The sequence below is a fragment of the Peromyscus californicus genome, unplaced genomic scaffold (genome assembly GCF_007827085.1).
Source record: "Peromyscus californicus insignis strain IS unplaced genomic scaffold, ASM782708v3 Scaffold_7__1_contigs__length_154581171, whole genome shotgun sequence".
Classification (NCBI taxonomy): Eukaryota; Metazoa; Chordata; class Mammalia; order Rodentia; family Cricetidae; genus Peromyscus; species Peromyscus californicus.
Genome location: NW_026294595.1, coordinates 50,943,094 through 50,961,336, shown reverse-complemented (window position 1 = coordinate 50,961,336; position 18,243 = coordinate 50,943,094). Strand labels below are relative to the sequence as shown.

General features: G+C 45.3%; 1 protein-coding gene across 6 annotated transcripts in view; it reads left to right on the top strand.

The window, feature by feature from the left end:
* Positions 1-18,243, top strand: part of Chn1 (chimerin 1) — a 153,582-nt gene that overhangs the window by 134,222 nt on the left and 1,117 nt on the right. For all 6 annotated transcript variants that reach the window (XM_052725346.1, XM_052725345.1, XM_052725344.1 and 3 more), the window contains 4 exons: positions 3,983-4,156; positions 4,857-4,934; positions 9,777-9,914; positions 17,100-17,205. In XM_052725346.1, the coding sequence (XP_052581306.1) occupies positions 3,983-4,156; positions 4,857-4,934; positions 9,777-9,914; positions 17,100-17,205 (496 nt within the window). The remainder of the gene's footprint in view (positions 1-3,982; positions 4,157-4,856; positions 4,935-9,776; positions 9,915-17,099; positions 17,206-18,243) is intronic.

The following is an 18,243-nucleotide window of genomic DNA, read 5'->3' as shown; positions in this document are numbered from 1 at the left end:
CAGAGATCCGCCTGCCTCTGCCTCCCGAGTGCTGGGATTAAAGGCGTGCGCCACCACTGCCCGGCTTATTACTGCTTCTTAAAAGCCCTCCAAGACCAAGCAAAGATAATCGCAAGCCAGGCACGGGTGAAATATAGCAACATGTTTTTAAAGTCAAGGCTTTGTACTAGTACGGTACACACTATTAACAAAAGACTGTGCTGAAACAAGTATTCGGAGTGTGCAGTGTGTTGTGGACAAGAAAAAGGAGGGAGTGGATGAGCAGAGCACAGGCTGGTCACTGTGCAGGCCAGTGCAGCTCTGCTCTTGTAGCGCAGTAGCCTGAACACACGTGGGGCTCATCCTCCTCATCTGTGCATTGATGGCTTGTTCCAGGCTCTCTCCACAAGTTTGCCTGTGACCTATGTTATACATGAAGTACAAGGCACAGCCACACTATTACTAAATTCCAGACTTTTAATACACTTTAAAAGAGTTTTCTAGCTGGCTATAGGCGTTTCACTTTTTTTCTTCAATAATTACAACACCTACTACCATACACAAAAAATTAAGTTATGACAAGATATCTGCATTAACCATGAGAAAACTTTGAGAGCTAGAATAAAGAGAGAAAGTTCCTGCGGTTGGAGAGCTGGCGCAGCAGTTAAGTGACTTCTTGCTCTTCCAGAGGACAGGAGTTGAGATACCAGCACCCACATGGGGCAGCTCTTAACAGCCTGTAACTCTATATTCCAGATACAGGGGATCCAGTGCCACCATCTGCTCTCCAGCTGCACACCTGTGGTACACACACACACACACAAAGTGTTTCATAGACTAGGTAAACATTTTATCTTCAAAAGTCAGCCAGGCCTGGCATTGTAAGTTTAAAGTAGAACTTGCTGAAATTGGAGATTTTTTGTTGTTGTTGTTGTTGTTTTTGTTTTTTTGAGACAGGGTTTCTCTGTGTAGCTTTGCGCCTTTCCTGGATCTCACTCTGTAGACCAGGCTGGCCTCAAACTCACAAAGATCTGCCTGCCTCTACCTCCCTAGTGCTGGGATTAAAGGTGTGCGCCACCACCGCCCGGCAAAATTGGAGATTTAAAGAGACGCTGTACTCAAAACATTTATAGTAGCCAAGATGTAGTTCAGAATTACTTATTCTACTGAGAACCAGGAAAGCCTAAACTCAAAACTTGAAATGTTGGGATTACCAGACAAGAAAAGCAGCTGTCATAAAATGCTCTAGTCAAACATTCTTGAAAACATGAGAATTGTCAGAAAAGAAATACTGCTGTAAAAAGAACTGAAGAAAATCCTGGCAACTGGAAACTGATACGTGAGAGGATACCTGTGCGATGGATTGGATAACAGAACAAGGGAAGGAATCAGTGGTGCTGAAGCCCGGAAGTCACACAGTTCCAACGTGGGAAAAATACATAAAGTCAACTGAATGGTAGAGCCCCTGCCTGACATGTGCAAGGGGTGGGACCCAACACCGTTAAACATAGAAAAAGAGAACAGGGCCTGAGATACCCGTAGACAGGAAGGGGTTCGTTTTTGCTGCTGAGATCTCAGAGGGTAGAGTAAGAGACTGGTAAGATGTCTGAAAGGGAAATTCATTGAAAGCTCACCAAATTTGGTGAATTCAGAAAGAACACATTTAGTTACTTGAAGGTGCTTTTCTCTAAATGAAGTGTATGAAGAACAGTGTAGATATGAAGTCTCCAACCCTAGTGACTCAGACCCATCTTAGGACCTTGAGTTCTGTTTAGTCTCACCGTCAGCTGGTGATGACCATTCTGTGACACACTGTGCAGCATTGCCTTGAAAAGGCTCTAACTTCAGCCAGCACACATTACTACCCAGAGCTCTGTCCATACGGGAGCACCAAGGCTTGCACAATGCAAAAAGAAGCACGCTTCTTACTGTTTTATGTAACTAAACACAAACAGTGTGATACCTCACTCCAGATAACATAGCTCATAGATTCTATAACAAACACTAACTTTTACAAGTCCTCTAGAACATGTGAATGTTTAGAGGAAAGGGGTCTTCTCGCTGTATATTTGTTCAGCCACTGGTTTGCCTTATGGTCAAATTAGAAATCTCTCATGTAAGATGTTGAGAGGGTCTTAGTTTTGGTCATGCCGTTTTGGGGGCCTTGATTAACTATGTGGATCAGTGCTGCCTCATTTCTTCAGGTGGTAGATTGAGGACTTTGGTCTGGGAACCTTTATGTCCTGAGTGGTGACAGTATTTGGACGTGAGTCACAGCGGTGTTGCCCTCTCTGGGATGTTCAGTTAGGCCCACATGTGCAAGGACCCAGCTCCCTCCAGCACAGTAGCTCAGTTCCTAGAAATGTCACCCTCTCCATCATACTGCAGATGACAGCAAAATGAAACTGCCCAAGAGCCGAGGCAGCTGCCAAGGCACTCTGGGTTTCTCAAGACGATTTCATTAAGGCCTGGCCGTGAGCTGCATCTACTTCATTTTAGCTAGTTTTGTAAGAGGTCCTGATGAGAGTTTTAACTTAACAAACAGAAAGGTTATATTTTCTAAAACATAAAGATGGCGTTTATTTTAGTTGAATTATTTATTCAGTATATTTTATCACTTTAGTCTAATTTAGCAGAACACTTTTGTTCTTCTTCATCCCTTATAAAACTTCACTGTACTCTTACTATTGAAAAGGGATCTTGAACATTAACCAGGAAGTTCTTGGGTTCCAGTGCCCAAGATGTTAGAACCCTGCAAAACCAGAGGAATAGCATCAGTAGAGCAATCCAACATGGAGACTTGAGGGCTCCAGTGTCACCTTAGGGCCGAGATCAGCAACACTATGTACCTTGGATAAATCCCTTAACTTGGTTTTTTCAGATATAAGTAGGAAATGAAAAAAAAAAAGTAGCTATTTGATAGGTCTTTGTGGTTTTAAAGGAAATAATAAAGACAACGCACTTGGAATGGTACTTGGCAATAATATTAAGTCCTCCATAAATGTTACCTACTAATCATAGTAAAAAGAATGGTAATGGCTATTTTAGACTACCCAAGAAAGTATATGTACTCTTACCTATAAAAAGGGTTTATAAATAGATATAAATAGGAACAGATTCATTTTAAACGGACCTTGAATACTCTTATTTTGGGTGTCCAATTCCAGTTTATATCAAGTGATTTGAAATACAATTGCTACTTAGAGTAGATGTAAATTTTCTTGAGTCATCTGACTGGTCCATCTTGTGCCGCTCTATCAAAGAACCTCCCACTAGATCACTTACAACGAGCAAGTGTTAGATACCAGAGTTCTGAAGTAGAAAGTTCAAGGTACCAGCATCTGGCAGGGGCTCCTGGCTCTATCCTCCATGGCGGAGGGTGGAAAGTCAAGAGAAGGCAGAAGAGAGAACTCTCTCCCACAGGCCTCTTCACAGCAACACTGACCTATACGTGAAAAGGGCCCTGCATCTCTCAAAAGGCCACACCTTTCAACATGTCATAAGAATTATGATGAAAACAAACAGACTCAAATCTTAGCATTGGTGGTGTGACATTCTGTTACGTATAATTCTTTAACACTGGTTTGGGTGTGGGGAACACATCTCGATTTTGTTTTTGCTTCTTCTGGGGTCATTCGGGAAGTTAAATAATGAAGTTATGTAATTCTTATTAACAGTAATTCTTATTAGCAAGAATCCTGGCCTCTTTGGGTGTGGTGGCACATGCATTTAGTCCCAGAATTCAGGAGGCAGAGGCAGGCAGATATCTAGAGGCCAGCCTGGTCTATGTAGAGAGTTCCAGACCAGCCAGGGCTCCATAATGAGACTATCTTAAAAAGAAAGAAAATCCTGGCCTCCGAGTTCTACTCATACTGTTCTGAGAGGGGCTGCTGTCCATCTCCTTGGAGGAGCTGCACTTCACACCAAGTGTCTTCTGCTCAAAGAAATGCTCCAGAATGTCAGACTGAAAATCATCATGGCTTTTTCCTTCATTCTTTCACAGATTGTGGGTTGAATGTTCACAAGCAGTGTTCCAAGATGGTCCCAAATGACTGTAAGCCAGACCTGAAGCATGTGAAGAAGGTGTACAGCTGTGACCTTACAACACTCGTCAAAGCGCACATCACCAAGCGGCCAATGGTGGTGGACATGTGCATCCGGGAGATCGAATCCAGAGGTGAGGTGTTTCCGGTGCGGCTGCTCCCTCCCTCCCCTCTGGTCCCTCGTTTGGTGCAGCTGTTGTCTTCAGTGGTGGGGAGAAAGGTGTCAGAAGACATCGACTCTCCAAGTCTGCAGTGTGCTAATAAACAGCTTGATTTCAAGGAACATTTAAGCAGTTAGGAAAGTCATATTTAGGATACATTAATGGATGATGTGTGCAGTCTGCAAAGATCTCTGTGCAGAGATTAATTCACCTTTCAGGTTTTAAATCCTACTCAGGCCAGGAAGCAAAGGCAGAAATGCCCTATTAAAACACGAAGACCAGAAACCTGAGCTGCACCCTAATTATTCTTACCCACTAGGGAAAACTGCCACAGGCCTGCTGGTTCCGACTCTCCATCTTCCATTATGTAAAAGACTTTATGATAGAATCGGGTGATGAGTGATTTCCCTCAAGATTTAATGTCACCCGATCTAATTAGGCAACATGATGGCCAAATTATAAATATCCAGGTGACAGTGGGTCAGAAGTAAAAACTGAGTGAAACAGACTCCTTTTAGGAGGAAAGTGGGAAAAGACTTCTAATCGCATGTGGTTTATTATTTTTTTCTGATACATCACTTGTCCAGCTTGAGGTATGGAGAGAAGTTCAAGTATTAAGGAAAGGTGCAAATGAATAGAAACTTAGTTCCCATGCCTTACTGATTTATTGCAGGTCTTAACTCTGAAGGACTGTACCGAGTCTCTGGGTTCAGTGACCTGATTGAAGACGTCAAGATGGCCTTTGATAGAGGTATGTCTTCAGCACAGACGTCACATACCTGGGGCAGTCGCGCTCTGCAGGTCACAGTTGACTGATGATTATCATAGTCTGCAAAAGATCCCAATGGGCACGGTGGCACACACCTTTGATCCCAGCACTCGAGGGAAGCAGGAGGATCAGGTGGTTAAGGTCATGATTGGTACACAGTGAATCTGAGCCCAGCCTGTCTGAAAAAATTAAGCCTAACAAAACAACAGCAAAAGTCAACTTATAGCTTCTTACCTTTGCATCGGCTACCTAAAAGGGTCAAATTTCCTGGTGAGAAAGAAACATGAAGCTGTATCATCAGCATTTGAATATCTAAGACTGGTCCAATTTTATCACAAACAGAGGTGAATTAAATTTACCAAACCACAGAAAAGGTGGGAGAGGGTGCGGTCATCTCGCCTGTCCCAGCCTGAGTGAACCCACTCAGCCTTCCTGGGAGCTCTAGTCCCCAGGCCCCTGTTGACTGACTCACATACAGGAGCCAGAAGGCTGGGGGAGCTGAAGCTGTGGCCTCAGTCCTGCCCACTGTGGGAAGCCCCGTGGGCTGTTTGTTTTGTTTTATGTTGTGCAAAGCGGGGGAGGTAAGATCTTCCTGATAACCCTGAATGGCCTCAAACTTGAGATTCCCCTGCCTCTGCTTCCCCATGCTGGGATTTGTGGTATGTGCCACATGGCCAGATTAATCAGACATTAAAAATAACATTTAAGTTTTGATCTGTGCTGGATGTGGTTTTTGCACACCTTTGTTCCCAGCACTCAGGAGGCAGAGGCAAGTGGATCTCTGAGTTCAAGGCCAGTCTGGTCTATAGAGTGAGTTCCAGGACAGCCAGGGTCACACAGAAACCCTCTCTTAGGGGGAGGGGCTAGTTTTGATTGATTTGTTCCATGGCCATCCAGTTTATATTGCCTGTGTGTACTAGAATAAGGTAGCACCAAAGAAAAGCTGTTTTCTTAAATACAAAGTTGGTGGGGGGTTTTTTGTTTGTTTTTCTGAGACAGGGTTGCTCTGTGTAGCTCTGGCTGTCCTGAACTCACTCTGTAGACCAAGCTGACCTTGAACTAAGAGATCTGCCTGCCTGTACCTCCTGAGTCCTGGGATTAAAGGTCCACACCACAGCTACTACCTCCCGGCTAAATCAGTGATCTTTTTAAATGCCTCTTTGCTTTGCTGGGGGGGGGGGGGGGGGGGGGGGGGGGGGCACTGTGGATTGAACCCAGGGCCTCATGTGCTGGCAAGTGCTCTCTCTCCCAATGTGGCCCAGCCCCCCCCCCCCCCCGAAAATGAGTAGTACACTTCTAGTGTGTCATACGCTTCTGCTGGCAGTCCTCTCATAAGCCACAAAAGCAGAAAACGGAAGTAGTGAAGTATTATCAACCTGCAAGGGAGAATGTAGGCCAGCCTGAGTGTTGTATGCAAGCAAAGAAGGTAAAGTAATGATGTGTTGTATACAGAGACACATCAAGGAACATCCTGAATCCATACCAGAAGAGGCCTTTCCTTTATCTGAAAGGCAGCTACTAAGCCTGACCACTCCCAGACTGCAGTCATGATATTCAAAACTCCATAAACACTGGCAAAGAAACTGGAGATCACATTAACCACAGAAAGCAACTTAGTGACACATTTTCCTTTCATTAACACCGCGACACCTTTTTGTAACACTGCTAACAGGTTTTAAAGTCCCCGATGGTTTCTTTGGTTCCCATGGCCAGGGCTTTGGGAACTATTCTGAACCTCCTCCAGGACTCGTCCTGCAGGTCAACTGTAGGAATTCTATAAAGAGTTTTAACACCGGTGTGGAAGAACCAGTAGTGCAGGTCATTTAAATCAGTCCTGCACATAAATGCTGCCCAAATCTCTGAATGTTCAAAGCAGGTATCAAATAAATAACCAAGTAAAATGAGGTAACCAAGAATGATCAGTTCCAGGAAGCTTAGCTTTCAAATAATGAAATTGCAGAAGGAGGAAGATAGGGCCCACAGAGTGCTGTCATGGTCTCTTTAGTCCAAAATCAAGGTAAAGGCAAGTTTGGGGAAGTCTTGCCTCGCCTAGGAGATGGGAGACGATCAGCAGCTGGAGCACTACCTACAGTAACGTCGGCAGGTGCTATTACAGCTTTGCTCCATTCTGTCTTCGGTGCGACTACAAACAGCATATGGAGGGTACACTGACAAGCCGTGGTGGAGCCTCACCCCAAGATCCCAGAACATGTGGATGGGGAGCCGAGAGCTGAAAAGGAAAGAAAGAATCAGAGAACAAAGATGTTATAGACAGTGCCAGTGAGCTCTCACTCTGCTAGTAAAGTGCAGGACCTGGATTTCACATTCCAGGTTGTCTATATTACTTTGAACAGAAATCACTTTAAAGTGAGACAAATGGAAGACAGTTATGCGTATGTTCTTATTAAATTCAGGTTTAGAACCGGTTTATGGTGGCGCACACCTTTAATCCCAGCACGTGGGAGGCGGAGGCAACTGGACCTCTGAGTTCAAGGACAGCCTGGTCTACATAGCAAATTCCAGGACAGCCAGGGCTACACAGAGACCCTGTCTTGAAAAACAAAACAAAACAAAATTCAGGTTTAGAGTTGGGCATAGCAACTCACATCTTTAATTCCAGCACTCAGGAGGCAGAGGCAGGTGGATTCTGTGAGTTCCAGGCCAACCTGGTCTATGTAGCAGGTTCCAGGACAGCTAGGGTTATGTAGAGAGACTCTGTCTCAAAAATAAATAAATAAGTTTCCCCAGGGGACACTGCCTTTTGTTTCCAGAAAGTACTCTATCCTGCTTTGTCCTGTCCTGTGCATGGCCTTACCCTGCATGAAAGAAGTACTCAGAAGCAGACTCAGAATCGACTGTGAGCTCAGAAAGGCTGCAGGACTCTGCAGCTTCAAAGAGTCTGGATTATTTTTGTATGGGCTTTTATGGAGTAGTTTTAGAGTTTCAGAAAATCTTAACTGAAAGTACAACAATTTCCTGTGCAATCCTTTCCATTGGCACCGATTCCCAAATTCCCGTTACTAACTTGATTTTGTTTTTTGAGACAGTTTCACTATGTTAACCCAGGCTGGTCTAGAACTCTTGACCTTCCTGCCCCCACCTCCTGAACACCAGATCCAAGCATGCCCCACCCTGCCTGGTTTAGCATCTTGAATTACTATTGTGTATTTGTTGTTATTGATAGCCCAACATTGATACATCATTAACTAAAAGAGTTTACACTGGGATGTCCTCTGTCTACATCACAGTATCATACAGAATAATTTCACTAACATGAAAGTCCTCAAACTCTACCTGTGTGTCCATTCTTCCCTCAAATACTTGGTAATCACAAACCTTTTTGTCTTTTCAAGTTATAATGTATGTCATGAAGGCATTATAGACTGACTTCTGTCACTATGCATTGATGGTTTCTTTTGTGTGTGTCTTTTGTAGCTTACTAACATTTTTTCTCATTACTAAAATCTGTTCACCTATGCACACACATAGGCATGAAGACATGCACAAATATCTAGCAAGGAAATGATACTAATTAAGTCTTGAATAGGTACAAGTTGAGTTTTTTGTTTATTTTTATTTTATGTGCATTGGTGTTTTGCCTGCATGTATGTCTTGTGAGAGTGTCAGATCCCCTGGAACTGGAGTTACAGACAGTTGTGAGCTGCCATGTGGTTGCTGGGAATTGAACCCCAGTCTTCTGGAAGAGCAGCCAGTGCTCTTAACTGCTGAGCCATCTCCCCAGCCCACGAGTCAGATTTTATTAAACACAGGACAGCACTGGAGGACTCTCTGAAGACAGTCTTGCTTCAGAATCTGAGTGCCCAACACTTCTAAATGGTCTTCCATTCTATGGTACCTCTTCTTACTTCAACACTCAGAATCTTGGCACATTTTCTTGGGGCTTGTGGGCGTTTTGTTTGCTTAGCTTTTTTGTTTCTCACTGTCTCGTTTACTCATAAGGCTTGGTTAGGCAAGATCCAGATGTTAATTCTGTGAAGCCAGGTGAATAAAACAAGGGACCTTTTATCATCATCATTGTTAATTTTACATTTATGTATTAGGGGGTGGTACATGTGTGGAGGTCAGAGGACACTTTGAAGGAGTAGGCCCTCACCTCCCACCATGTGGGTCCTGGGCATTGAACTTGGGTTGGCAGGCCTGGCCTGTGCTCTCTTCTGCAAATTGAGTTTCCATAAAACAAAAGGAAAGCAACACTGCATTGTTCCCCTGGGAATTGTCAGGCCACTATGAAATGTAAAATTATTTCCACTCCAGTCCCTCCCCTGCCCCCCCTCTGTCTCTGTCTCTCTCTCTGTCTCTCTCTCTCTCACACACACACATACACACACACACACACACACACACACACACACACACACACACACACACACACGTACAGCTGAACAAGGAAAAATAAGTAGCTTAAGAAGAGAAAAATCTGAAAAATTACTTGCTGTTTTACCAAAGTGGGTCACTAGTATAGATCATGTTTCATGCTGAATTTTGTCTTATAAACTAGAATGTTGGTTGCTAGTAATGAAAATACGTTTTTTTATTTTATTTTAAGATAAAAATCACTTAACTGACAAGTAAAAACATCATAGCCAGAGGTTAAGCTAGCCACTCCAGTGTACACTTGTCTAGTCCCGGCATGATGCATCTCCACCAACTTCTACACAGCTAGCCTAAAATACTTACTGATGGAAAACCAAACCAAAAACAAACCTGAAGTGTTGCCTGACTCTAAAATATAATCATGAACAAATCATGTTAAAATGATACTGGCTGTGAATTCAGCGTTGACTGTTTGTTTTCTTTTAAAAGATGGTGAAAAGGCGGATATTTCTGTGAACATGTATGAAGATATCAACATTATCACTGGTGCACTTAAACTGTACTTCAGGGATCTGCCAATTCCTCTCATCACGTATGATGCCTACCCCAAGTTCATAGAGTCTGCCAGTAAGTACCAGTGAGTGAGTTCCCACCCGACAAGCTGCCTCTTCTGAGTAACTGCTTCCCCTGCAGCGTGTCCCCTGCAGCATGTCCCTGCAGCTGTCTCCACATCGGACTGTGTGTCTGCAAGCGTTTACACTTCCCTAGCCAGATTATCCAGGCCTTCTACCCTTCCAAGTTTGTACTGTGCTACTTTTCCAAAATAATCTGTACCAGTGCTGCCTGGACATGGACCCATATTTGGTAAATGAAGGCCAGAGCAAGACTGCTGTCCAGTTTGATTCAGCAAACGTTCCTGTCAGTTTCGGTACTTACCCCAAATGCTCAGACCTTCAGAGTTCACAGACTGCCTCTAGCCCATCAGTTACTCTTCTAGGAATGTGGAGTTTGTTTAGTTTTGCTTTGTTTTCAGAATTGAGAAACTGAACTGGGGCCTCACTACTCCTCAGCCAAAATTCTAGATTTTGGTTTTTAATTCTAGTTGAGAAGAAAATGGCTCATTTGCAAAATTTTATTTCTGTTTCAAAATTCATACCTGCAATTCACATCTCACCTTTAAAGAAGGGAGATCTTAACAGATTTTAGGTGTTGGTGTCGCTTTTTTAAAGAAAAAATAGTCTATTCCTGTCATTTTGTTTCTATCTTTAAACCCAGATGGCCTCCCCATCTTTAAATAATAACGTCACTTCCTTAGTAACGTAGTGATTCCTCTGCTTGGCTTCTTCACTTGGACTTTCACAATGCAGTGGCAGCCTTTGTTCTGGATTTAGTTTCTCTTCAGAGCTTTTGTTGGCCTTTGATGGTTAGTCTCCTGGAGCTCTGATTCTCCTGCGTCAGTGAGAGATCCGGTACAGCATGGGAAAGCCTGATGAGAAGATAGAAAACATGGGTGGCTCTTGGCCTGCCTTGGGGATTGAACTGCGGCCATCTTAGGATGGACTCAGTGCTGATGGTGATTGTCTAGGGAGTTTGCAGGCAGTCCTCAGCTGATGGGCACCAGACTAGAACGCGTGTCCTCTGTGCAGGACTACTCACCAGCCTGCACAGCCCTGCCGCAGTATGACAGGTGCAGGGTACTCACCAGCCTGCACAGCCCTGCCGCAGTATGACAGGTGCAGGGTACTCACCAGCCTGCACAGTCCTGCTGCATGACAGGTGCAGGGTACTCACCAGCCTGCACAGCCCTACTGCATTATGACAGGTACAAGGTACTCACCAGCCTGCACAGCCCTGCTGCAGTATGACAGGTGCAGGGTACTCACCAGCCTGCACAGCCCTGCTGCAGTATGACAGGTGCAGGGTACTCACCAGCCTGCACAGCCCTGCCGCAGCATGACAGGTACAGGGTACTCACCAGCCTGCACAGTCCTGCTGCATGACAGGTGCGGGGTACTCACCAGCCTGCACAGCCCTGCTGCAGTATGACGGGTGCAGGGTACTCACCAGCCTGCACAGCCCTGCTGCAGCATGACAGGTGCAGGGTACTCACCAGCCTGCACAGTCCTGCTGCATGACAGGTGCAGGGTACTCACCAGCCTGCACAGCCCTGCTGCATGACAGGTACAGGGTACTCACCAGCCTGCACAGCCCTGCTGCATGACAGGTGCGGGGTACTCACCAGCCTGCACAGCCCTGCCGCAGTATGACGGGTGCAGGGTACTCACCAGCCTGCACAGCCCTGCTGCAGTATGACGGGTGCAGGGTACTCACCAGCCTGCACAGCCCTGCTGCATGACAGGTGCGGGGTACTCACCAGCCTGCACAGCCCTGCTGCAGTATGACAGTAGGTAGACAGGTGCAGGGTACTCACCAGCCTGCACAGCCCTGCCGCAGTATGACAGTAGGTAGACAGGTGCCTGTTCCTGCTGCTGTGCTGCTGGGGAAGGAATGACACCTGCTTTGTCCAGATGAGCCAAGACAGGCCAGAGCAGTGACTCACAGCCCCGTTCTCAACCCCACACCCTATCTGGTAACACCCAAGCCGCTTGTCAGATTCTGAGGCCTTGGGCCTCACTGAGGCTCTCACGACCTCACCTTTCCCCACCCCACCCTTACTGCCAGGAAAATCTTTCGCTTTGTTTTTCTTCCAAACTATTTGCCATTACTGTGGGATTTGTTTGGGAAGCCTTCCTGTCTGAAATCAGCAAACCCTCTTTTCCCTCACATTTTTGAGACAAATAAATACATGCCTCCTGTATAGTCTAAACTAGTAAGTGACGTGTGTGACACCAGAGCCCCTGGCGCCCTCCTTGTGCCTCATGTAAGTGTGTGGTTCCTGTCGGATGCTGATGGCGGTGGAGCAGTGTCCTTTCCCACTATAATCTACAGCTTCTTGCTGTAGGTGTGTGGACACAGGCATCCCTCAGAAAAGCAGAAGGAAGACCAAAGGCCTTGCCAATTACAGGGGTGCACCTGAGGTGCCTGCCATGAGCCAGGCCCTAAATTGGCCAAGGTCCCATTGCTAGAGGTGGTCCTGCACCCCAACCTGCTTGTCCTTCTCTCCTTGAGGCCCTTGCTGTCTCCACTCTGCACCCTGCCTAGCTTCTGCAGGAATCAGGAGAAGACATATGATGGAGAGGAGATGGGCAGGATTAGGTGATACTTCCTAGTGTGGTTAACTCTTGGCTTTTTAAAAAGTCCCTCAGTTTTTACCCCCTAGAAATTTCTGGCATTGTTTACCATCCCTTCACAACAGAAATCATAGTTTATGTTAAAGCTTTATTTCTGCAAAAGCTGTGAACAGCTTTCCTCAAAGTCCCAGTGTGACAGCTGAGGTGAGAGGCTGAGGGCAGGAGAAGGGATGCTAGTGTAGGAGAGTCAGATCACCCTGCCTCTGCCGGCTGCACAGCCTCTAAAATTGGAAATGGCCCCTGAGCTCTGAGTCTGCCACCTTCCTCTTCACTCTCTTCCCAGTGGAGATTCTGTTGCTCTAGAACAGAGGCCCAGAGGCGAGCCTTGCTATGGGGTCTTGTCAGAAAGCCAGCACCTATATGAGCACTCTCAGACCATGCTGGAAACCACGTGGGGGCTGTCCCCAGCCCAGGAGTCTGAGCACTTCCTTTCAGAAGATCTTAGAAAGCCACATCACTCCCTAAGTGTGCAGCCTTGGATGAGCCAGGCAGGGAGGACTTTCTGGGTCTCCTCTGCTCTGCAGTTTGCTAAGTCCTGTAGCTTAGGGAAGTTTTACTCTCACACTGAACTTCTCTATAGAGAATTAACGATACACACTCCAGACACTCCTTAATTAGATCTTGATCAGGCCCCGAGGGCTTGCTTCCTAGCTCTCAGTGTCCACACTTTCCAAGACCCTCTTCCTGGTCCTTCTCCTTCATTACATTCCCACCCCTGGGCCTCATTCCCATCATGGGCAGGCGGTAGCCATGACTTGGTCTCTTCACTGCACTGGCACCTTCAGGACATGATTGATGCCTCTGGTGTTATTTTCCTCAAGGCCTGGATTAGTCCTTCATTTAAGTAATAGGTGTGAAATATTTGTTAGCTATTAAGCTTGGAATTTGACCTGGAAATGCACAGACTTAAGTCATTAAATAAATATTCTACGGGATTGTATAGCTAGACTTTTCCCTTTAATTCATTGCATAGTTTGGAGGTTGTGTTGGTTGGTTGGTTGGTTTTCCTGGTTTTGGTTTTGGGTTGGTTTTTTGTTTGTTTGTTTTGTTTTTTGGTTTTGTTTTGTTTTTCTTTGTTTTTGTTTTTGTTTTGTTGTTTGTTTTGTTTTGTTTGAGTCATAGTTTCTCTGTGTAGCCCTGACTGTCCTGGAATTCATTCTGGCTAGCCTTGAACTCAAATTCATCTTTCTCTGATTCCTGAGTGCTGGGATTAAAGGCCACTGCCAGCTTAAATCTTGTCTTGAAACTTCCAGTAACTTTCACACTTAACTGCTTTTCTGTAGACAGCCAGTCCACTGATGGTGGACAGATGGGACAGTCACAAAGCCTGCCTGCGTACAGAGAAACCTGCCTGTCTCGATGCCCTCCTGCCCTCCACATGCCAGACTTCTTACATTTGATGACAGCTAATCTGATAATGCCCATTTGTCTCTGAACACCTTGCATTTTTTTCTGTTTTCCTCTTAAATGATGCTGTAACAGTCTTGTGGCTAAAAGTTTTGTTTTCTAGAAAGTTGACAATGGGCAATCTTGTGTGCATGGGAGGAAAGGAGGGCTGATGTCCAGGAAAGACTCTTTGGTCAGTGTGATGTCAGGTATTCAGTGCATTTTGCCATGTTCCCAGCTGGAACCAGTTGGAATGGGGGAGGGGGGGGAGCTCTTCCTGCAACAGCGGGTTCATCCAGGCCAGCGCATTCATTTGTACATCTGAAAATCTCGGAGAGAGCTGTCCCCTAGACCTTCTCTACCACTCCAGCTGTCTGCACCCAAACCTTGATCTTTCTTTGGTCTCCCTTTCCTTAGACATCTCCATCAGGAAATCTTATGGACTCTGCCTTCAAGATATACTCGGAATAAAACAGTTTCTCATCCTTCACACTGCTTCACCTGCCAAACTGCTGTCATGACCTGGATTTTTGTGTTAGGTCCCGAAATGGTTTTTGTGCTGTGTTCTTGCCCTTCTGTAGTCTGTGCTCTGCATGGCAGCTAGAGGAAAGGGAACCAGAGAAAATAACATTAGTGCCATGTGAGGGCTCAGTGGGTAACGGGCACTTGCCACCAAGGCTGATTGCCGGAGTTTGACCTCCAGTACCCATGTGGTAGAAAGAACTGACCTCCACACATGTGCCACACATACTCACACACACAAATAAATCAATGCATAAATAAATAGCATGCTTAAATGAGCATCAGATACAGCCCGTCTTCATTCATAACCTTCCCGTTTCTCTCCATAAATCTTCCGAATTGCCCACAGCTGACATGAGAAAAAGGTGTCTTCCTTCCTGACTTCACCCCTCCATTCTCCTGCGGCCATCCCTGCTCCCCTTCCCCGCAGTCTTACCGGCATGCCCCTTAGGACATTACACAGCTCAGCTGGGACGTCTCCCTCCTCATCTCCTTCCTTCATTCTTCTGGGGCTTTACTCAAGCCCTTTCCCTCATACTGAGGTTTTTCCTGACCTTTAAAAGCCAAGCGCCCAGCACGTGCATCCTCCGGGCTGTCTCTCAGTGCCTGCCTCACTCTTGTGTACTGTAGACTGTGTGATACCGGCCTCAGTATTTACTGTCAGCCCCTCCAGACAGAGCTAAGCTCCCCTGTGCTAGCACACCAGTGTAGCTAGAGTTTTCCTGCCTGGCCCACAGTCAGGACAAAGCTGTCACCCGCCAGTCCCACAGCCGCTCAGACCCAACCAAGTAAACACAGAGACTTATATTGCTTACAAATATGGCCGTGGCAGGCTTCTTGCTAACTGTTCTTATATCTTAAATTAATCTATTTCTATAAATATATACCTTGCCAGATGGCCCGTGGCTTACCGGCATCTTCACATGCTGCTTGTCACCATGGCGGCTGGCAGTGTCTCCTCCCACCTTCCTGTTCTCTCAATTCTCCTCTCTGTTAGTCCCGCCTATACTTCCTGCCTGGCCACTGGCCAATCAGTGTTTTATTTATTGATCAATCAGAGCATTTGACATAGAGACCATCCCACAGCACACTAGTGCTGTCACAACTTCCCACTGTCTCAAGCTTCTCTTGGTCAAGATTAATTGTAGAAGTTAAAAAGAAAAATCTGTTTTTAATTTCTGAAATCATGTCATTTCAAATTAATTTAGCCCTGTGATTAGAGCTAACTTCCATAGTAAACAGAATTTCCTTCTCTTATTCTAGAAATTCAATTACTGAATTTCAGCATCTGAGAAAATAGCTGTTATGAACAGATTCTCTTTAAAGTCCCCACAGTTTGGAGGTCATGCATTATCTATCATGGCAAAGGCAAAGAACACATTCTTTGTTATAAAGAAATGAAATGGGAATTGAGGAAGCTTTGGACCAAAGCTGCAAAGCAGTCAAAGGTTCTTTTGAACTAAAAAGCGCCCATCACTAGTCACATTCTGAGAATCATTGGGCCCGCTCTGCCATACTTTAGCTCAGCCTTTGTTCTGCACTGGCCGTTACCAGACCAGTATACATAGTCTACGTTGTCATTGAGCTGGGCTGTGGATACGGGAGAAAGACCAGAGTTTCAGCTTTCTCTGTTAAACATTGGCTGCTGAGCAGATGGAGCCTTCCCAGCGTTTCAAGGCTGCCATCTTGATTAGGACTCAACAGTGAGGTCCCGTTGTGATTGGCCTGAGACCCAGCATTTAAGGCACTCCTTGTAGCTAGAGTGAGAACGTGCTGTGGTGGTTTTTCAAGAGTGCAGAATTGCAATGGCTTCTTCAGCTGTTTGTGTTACAGGTATGATTGATAGGTGGAGCAGAGTTCTTACAGTAACGGACTGGCATGTGAGTCCCCAGTGCAGATCTCAGATGTCCAGATGGAGAGCTTCCCTTCATGCTCCTCCTTTGGAAGAGCCTCTGATCCCAGGATCCCACCATGGCATAGCACACTTAGAACTGCCTGCTGTGTGTTCTTCAGAATTAGAGTCCTCATGCTTTGAAGGGAGACTTCATTTTGGTATATAACACATAGTATAATAATTAGAGCAAGCAAATGTTAGCTGATACTTTCTTGGCTTAGAAAGATAAAGGGCTGGGGTATTGCTCAGTGGTAAAGTACTTGCCTAGTATTTATGAGGCATGGGTTCTGCCCATAACACTACAAAGAAAAACAATGTCATTTAAAAAAGAAAAAAAATATTATCAGTAAGATTTTGCCAGGAGTCACAAGAGGTAGTGGGCTGGCTGGCTTGTATACTACAGGGGGGTTTCTAAAATATTCTGAGCAATACGTATGTCTTTAATGTTCTCAGATGAACTCAGTAGAGTGTATAAGGCTTTATTTGTATGTGTACATGTGCCTGGATTTGTTACAGTTACATTCTGGATATTTAGTGTGTCCATTTTCCTCAACTGCAAAAAGTGGGGGGGGGGGGGGGGAGAAGCTCATTAAACCCTGTTCCCACACTGGACCTAAGATGGCCTTGGACAGCTGTTCTGTTTATGAGCAAGGTTCTGTGAGAACTCATTTTTGCTTGCTTTACAAAAGCATCATGGAAGAGTAGTCCATAAGCATTCACCTCAGGTTTCTGCTAGAGCATCTCTCCTTGCTGTTGTAGAAATGATGGACCCTGATGAGCAGTTGGAGACCCTTCACGAAGCTCTGAGACTGCTGCCGCCTGCCCACTGCGAAACCCTCCGGTACCTCATGGCACATCTCAAGAGGCAAGTGGCAGCTTGTAGCTTACTGCTGTGATACAACCAAACCTCAAGACTAAGATTAAGCAAAAGGTGAAAGAAAGGACATGTTCTCTTGAGGGAATGCGTAGGTGCATAGCAGCATTGTCTTGTGAGAAATTGCGTTAGTTGGGAAAGGGTGCTAAAAATATTGTACATTGCAGTACCACATGCCAGCTTCATCCTGACATCCATGTCTTGCAGTTCTAGGACCTGCTTGTGAGTATGCTAGTGTTCTGAGACGTCGGTGAACATTGTGTAGAAGGGAAAGGGCTGCTGCTGTCAGTTTGTAAGGCAACTCACTTGGCTTGGCTTAGTGCTCCAAGTAAGCACTTCAAGCTTGGTATAGGATGGTAGGCCATTTAACTGCTGGTGCCAACCGTGGAAAGTGGCATAAACAGCGATGGAGGAGGGGGGAATACTTTTAGTTAGAGTTTAAGCTGTTTTATAATTGATGGTGATCAATCTCTACCAGTTGAAATAAAACATTTCTTAGTCATATGATGTCAATGGATTTAGGGCCTCAAATTCTAAAATCAATTAGAAACAAAAATCCTATGTGCCCCAAAGCTTGCATCTTCCAAAAGCACATGCATATTTCAGTCACTTGGGATACCTGCTCCTTTCTTCTTTCTTTTTTTCTTTCTTCCTCCTCCTTCTTGTCTTTGGTTTTTGAGACAGTGTCTTCCTCTGTAACCCTGGCTGACCTGTAACTTACTCTATAGACCAGGTTCATCTCCACCTCGCAGAGATCTGCCTGTAGTACTAAGATTAAAGGTGTGAGCCACCACACCCAGCCTTTCCCACTTTAAAGGCACCATGAGTTAGCACTGTCTTTGAGTATGCTCACAACTAACGCCATTTGTAAATTGAAGTTTGCTTCATATTTGGCTGTAGTGACATGTTCTATAATAAATACTCTGTGACATGCTCTGTGCTGAAGCTATAGGGTAACAGCAAGATATACTGTCCTAACTGTGAGCTGCTCTTCCATGCTCTCACAGCTACTTGCCTAGACACTCAAAT